Below are 5,712 nucleotides of genomic sequence, written 5' to 3' on the forward strand. Positions count from 1 at the left end.
AGAGTCACAGATTTAACAAGTGGATATTCCCTGTTTTTTTAAAAAACAAACAAACAGCCTGCATGGTACCCCCTAAAAGGCTGACATGGCGGGAAATAGTCTGTCACTAGAGTTTTCACAACCACCATCATCTAAAGAATGAGTTAAGCAGTTTACATACTCTTCCCTTTCCACTCCAAGAGCATACTTTGTGCCTTCGCCTACTCTTATCTCTGTCACTCTATCTTTTATCATACTTTGAAGAGGCATTCATGTTGCAGTGTGATGCAGGGTACCAACACTGAGGTAGAGCCACACTGCATCAGCAGAGCAGAGGATTCCCGTGGAAAATAAGGGTGATGCCTTCAGGGATAAATGAGCTGTTTTTAGCTTTGTTTTTAGCTTGTGTTTTTGGAGTAAAGCATGTTAACGTTGTGTTTCTGATGTTCTAACTATCAGGATTCCTGGAAAGGAACACACAGTTATTTTTCTTTATGCAGTCTTTACTTAATTGAGGACTTAGGTACATGCTCTAATAATTCAAATCATTAATGCTATTCCCTTTGGCAAATAGTCCCGAACACCCCAATTGCTGCCACTACCACTGCTTTAAGGCTGTCTCTGCATCTGCCTTGATGTATTCTTATAGGCTCCCATAAAAATGCGGGGCTCATTTAGTTAGACTGATCAGTTCCCCTTATATCTTTGTGTGTTTGTGGCTGCAGGCAGGGTGGGACATGCTGGTTGTGGAGGAAGTAAGAGGACTGTGATTGAAGCACTGGAAACCTACAGGATATTCCAATACATGTGAGATGACTAGGCTGAATTTTCTAGTGGGCAAATGTGCTTATTTGCTTTAAAATCAAGTGGCTTTTTTTTAGAAGGTACTTTTACTGCTCTTTTCTACTTACTGTCAAGTAATTAGTGAGCAGCTCTATTGAGTCACAGAAAGCTATTTTCTTAAAAGGGTAAGTTACCTGTCATTTTCAAGGGAAAATGTAGGGCTGTCCTCCTTTTACCCCCACATCGTGGCTTTAGTTTGTCATTTCAGCTGGTTTCCTTCATTTACTGTTTTCCCTGTTTTCTTCCCTCCCCTCTGAAAACTTTTCTTATAATTATTAAAAAAAAAAAAAATTCTGAGTTTTAGCTTCTGGCGTTTTCCCTGCTTCATTTGTTTCAGTGCTAATAAAATGGCCAACAGTCAGTGAAGGGAGGAGGAAAAAGCGCTGGATCTGGTAATTCATGGAGGTGTAGTCACCTCCCAGATAATTAAGGATAAGTTTACATTTATATGGTAATCGTAATCATGTTACCCTGGTCTGTATAGCAATATACAGTTTATAAAGAAGCTTCACTTACCGTATCTTATTTGATCCTCTGCACAACCTTGTATGATGGTAGAACAGGTGGCATTGTCCCATTTTACAGATAAGGAACCTGAGGCTCAGAGGTTAGAATGTTCTGTCAATGCCATTCAAATAGCGAGCAGAGTCAGAAATTAATACGCCAAATTCAGGACTCTATTCCAAATGCTTTGTCACTTACCTACTGGCCAGCTAGCTGGGGAGAGGGATCTCACTCTGCAATAATTGTCATTTGCCTCCATTGTATAAATTGAAAGGCTATGTGTTTCTATCCTGAAAGAGTTCTCTGAAGAGGCTATTCGTGTCTATCCTGAAGTTTACACATTTTCACTGAGTCTATACTATTTCTGTACAATGGAGCAAAAAGATAATTTACTCTGGAAAATACTCAAATCAATCGATGTTAAATATGTAGTATTTGATTGCCTCAAAAGGTTTGTGTATGTGGACATAGCTGGATATGTGTCTCTGTGTGTATGTACATATATGTGTGTGACTTATCCACAGCTCTGTAACTATTGACTAATAAAACAAATGAGGGACCATTTTAGATCTTTTAGTGTTAATAAGATCTTGTTCTCTCTCCACCCCAAACACCCCCATATAATAACAGGCCTGGAGGTCAGTAATTTCAGATCAGTGCGATGTCTTAAAAGATGCCACTGAGAACATAAACTCCTTGCCTTCCTGCTCTGCCATCTTTCACATCTTGCATTCAGCCTCTGGAGGGGAATATAGCCACTACACTTCCAGGATTGCATCTTCATTCCAGACAGGAAGACAGGCAGAGGGCAAAAGGCAGAGGCCTGTTGTCCTTACCCTGTGCCAAAACTTTCCTGAAAGCCCAGTGACTTTTGACAAATTGTAAATAGCAGTATCTGCCAAGTGCTACAAGTGGGTCTGGGGAGGCAAGCGTTTGAGCTGGGCCTGTTGCCACTCCCAGAAAATCAAGCTACTGTCAGTAAATAATGGGAAAATGGATATTAGGTAGGCAGTTGTCTCTGTCATTGTTTTGCAGTGGAAATAACTTGTTTTATTATTAAACCCATAGTTATATCTGTAAGTAATAGTTTCAGAGATTGAATAAGGCAATAATAGCTCAGTCTGGAGTTGTGCAACTAATTGGATGAGCCTCAATATGCCTTTTATGCTTCTGTGGAAGTCAAATATGTCAGGAATGGGGAGCACATTTTCTATTGATAGCCACTGACCCATAGGGAATAGTTCACAAATTACTATTTTTTAAAGAAAACTAACTTCAAGAAGAGAAGGTCAAAAGTTTCTGTTTTCAGTCTGAAATTAGGTAATCTAAAATGTCATCGATGAATAGGCTAAATAATTAAAATTATTCTCTTTTTTAAGATTATTGAACCAAAGAGAATCAGAAGTAAGTGACAGAATGCGAGTAATAGAGACAACTAAAAATAAGTGGAAGAGTTTGCCTATTGTTTTCTCTGCATAAATATTTTTTCTTTCAATCTAACACTGATTTTTCTCTCTCCCCACAAAGCTTACTGTAATTAACCGCCTCCATCCCATTTTATCCACAATAAATTTTGCACCACCCAGGCACAGCACCCATTGCTGATAAAATTCTTAGTAAAATAGGGGTGGAAAGACAAGTAACATGATAAAAGATTCTCACAAACCAATAACCAACATCATTCTTAAAGTTGAAATTCTAGAAGCGTTCTCCTGAAAGCTAGAACCAGACAGCAGTACTTCTGTCACAACTTTTGTTTATAATTTTTCTGAAAGTCGGAGCCAACACAATAAGAAATGAGGTACAACTATTCCAAATGGGGAGCCAAAGGCATCCTTTGTTTCAGTAGATAAAACGTATCACCCCCAAATACCCAAGGGAATCAACTGAACATGACTATAAGTGATAAATACAGGTTTTTATCCATTTTTGTTGAAATATAACAAAATGTACAACTACATGAATTTTAACAAAGTAAATGCATCTTTTATAACCAGCACCCAAATCAAACTACAAAACAGTTACAGCACCCCCTGGCAGGCTCCCTGAAGTCTTCTTCCAGTCACTAACCATGTTCTCCAAGGGATGGGATTGTAGGTGACTTCAGATTTTTTCTTCATGGGTTTTTGTATTTTTAAAAAATGTCACCCATAATTTAAGAAAAATGTTCATGACCATATATGTATGGATGCGTGTATGCGTGTTGCGTGTATACTTTTAAATTAGGAGTTTTATTTCTAGGCTGGAATTTCCTTACATCTACTAAGTATAATTACTGTCCATTGAGTCAGTAACTAATTTTTAAAGGGGTCTTGAAAGTATATCTCCCCCAAACCACCCAATTCTACCCATATGGTGAAACAGTCTGTTGATGGCTTAAAAGCATGAACCAGTTTAAAGGATATGAGTAATGAGAATAGGTAATCTGCTCTCATTTAGAATTTCAAAGGGTTAATAATCCTTTGGCTTAAAAATTGACTGATTCTTTGGTGCCATTAATTGTATAGGACCTTCTTGCTATAAATGAGAATATTAATCACTTGATTCCATATTTGACCCCCTTCATCTCTCTCTCTTTTCCTTTTGATGTCTATTGCTTACTTCTCTTCTTTATTCTTCTAGATTGTGAACCTTATAGAAGAAACTGGACACTTTCATATCACAAATACAACATTTGATTTTGACCTTTGCTCGCTGGACAAAACCACCGTTCGTAAACTACAGAGTTACCTGGAAACATCTGGAACATCCTGAGGATACAACAACTGGATGCATCAAAAACTATTGGTTTTTTTTTTTTTTGGTTGTGATTTTTTTTGTTGTTGTTTATATGAAAACACTCAGAACGATGCAACCAAAAGGGAAAAAATAAAAATCAAACAACCTTCAGCTTTATTTTTCTTTAAAGCCAGTCATCATCTCTTGATAAAGGAGAGGTTAAAAGCAAACCAGCCTCAGCGGACCACTCTTCTCTCCAAGGAAATCCTCGGGAAGAGTTAGCCTGGATAGCCTTGAAAACAAACAAATCAAACAAACACAAGAAAACTTAAAGAATGTGTATGGTATCACGTATCTCTCTCTGTGGTGGTTCGTTCCACAGGACGAATGCATATTCAACACACTGCCTTATTACATAACTCTGATCTATTTATTATTGCATACAGATATCCTAAAGTTGTCGAGGGAATGACACCACAAGACATTATAAGTACTTGGTCCCGCGGATGCTCTTTCAGTGCAGCGCCCTTGCCATCCCAAGCCCAGTGACCTTACTTGTAGACCATGCCACTCTCCACCGACTTTTTCCAACTCCTTTAACTCGTCGCAGTCTGTGTTTTCCACCTTTTGTTTTTCCAGTAACAGGACACAAATGATCAACTGGGGGGACCAAATAACCACCCTGATTTTCTTCTTTGTGGTCTCTTTCCTGAAAGTTGGGGCCCAGTCCTTGGCTGTATCCATATAATGATCTTGGACCATGGTAGAAAAAGCACCAAATAGGATCATATGAATTGCTGTCTAGCCTTAGTCAATAAACCTGTAGGACTTTTAAACAAAAGTGTACATGTAAACGTCCTGCATCCAGCATTGTTGAGCTGTCACCAACATTCTTGTGTCTGTTTTCCTGTTATACTATTAGATGAATATGAAAGTAAAGGCATTCCACAGGATCGTCATTTTTAAAAAAGGAATTCTGGTTCTGTTTTCTAAAGAAATGTTGTAGAAATTCTTAATTTGGATCTATTTATTAGTAAGAGTTTCAGCTTTCTTCAGCTGCCAGTGTGTTTTCCATCTTTACTACAAAACCTGGAATATGAGGTTTTTGTTCGTTCACTTATGATCCTCTTAGACTCTTTTATATTTGGAAAATTAAAATCTTTCTTTGGGGGAAATTCTTGGTTATTCTGCCATAACAGATTATGTATTAACTTGTAGATTCAGTGGTTCAAAACCTGTTTAGTCACTTACTTATGTTTCCAGAAGGATTTCTTGTATTGGTGAAAATAAAGATGGTTGGGGAGGGGGGATATTTTTGTTCTTGATGTACACTGTTTTGAAACTAGAAATCTGTCCTGTGGCATGCAAAAGAAAGCAAATTATTTTTAAAGAAAAAACGAAAAACAAAACCAAAGTACTTTTGGTGTCATTATTCCATCCTCTCCATAAATGGAGAAATGCAAAGTGAGAACAGCTCATCTTTCAAGTTTTTGCTAGGAACTCAACCGAAAAGAAAAGAAACGAAGAAATACTTCTGGATCCAAAGGTTCGTTCACTGGATCAGCCTTAAGAAAGTCTCTATGTGTGCTAACAGACCAGTATCTCCCTCATTTATTCCCATGCCAGATGCTGTCTTTTCATACAGAGATTAACTAGTGTCTGTACAGA

At 37.9% G+C, this 5,712-nt stretch overlaps 1 protein-coding gene across 1 annotated transcript in view; it reads left to right on the top strand.

The window, feature by feature from the left end:
• MLLT3 (MLLT3, super elongation complex subunit) overlaps window positions 1-5,018 on the top strand; it is a 233,872-nt gene extending 228,854 nt beyond the window's left edge. The window contains exon 12 of the mRNA XM_025051432.1: window positions 3,949-5,018. Coding sequence (XP_024907200.1) covers window positions 3,949-4,080 — 132 coding nt within the window. The 3' untranslated portion in view covers window positions 4,081-5,018. The remainder of the gene's footprint in view (window positions 1-3,948) is intronic.
• Window positions 5,019-5,712: the final 694 nt, after the last annotated feature.

The sequence above is a fragment of the Pteropus alecto genome, unplaced genomic scaffold, assembly GCF_000325575.1.
Source record: "Pteropus alecto unplaced genomic scaffold, ASM32557v1 scaffold95, whole genome shotgun sequence".
Classification (NCBI taxonomy): Eukaryota; Metazoa; Chordata; class Mammalia; order Chiroptera; family Pteropodidae; genus Pteropus; species Pteropus alecto.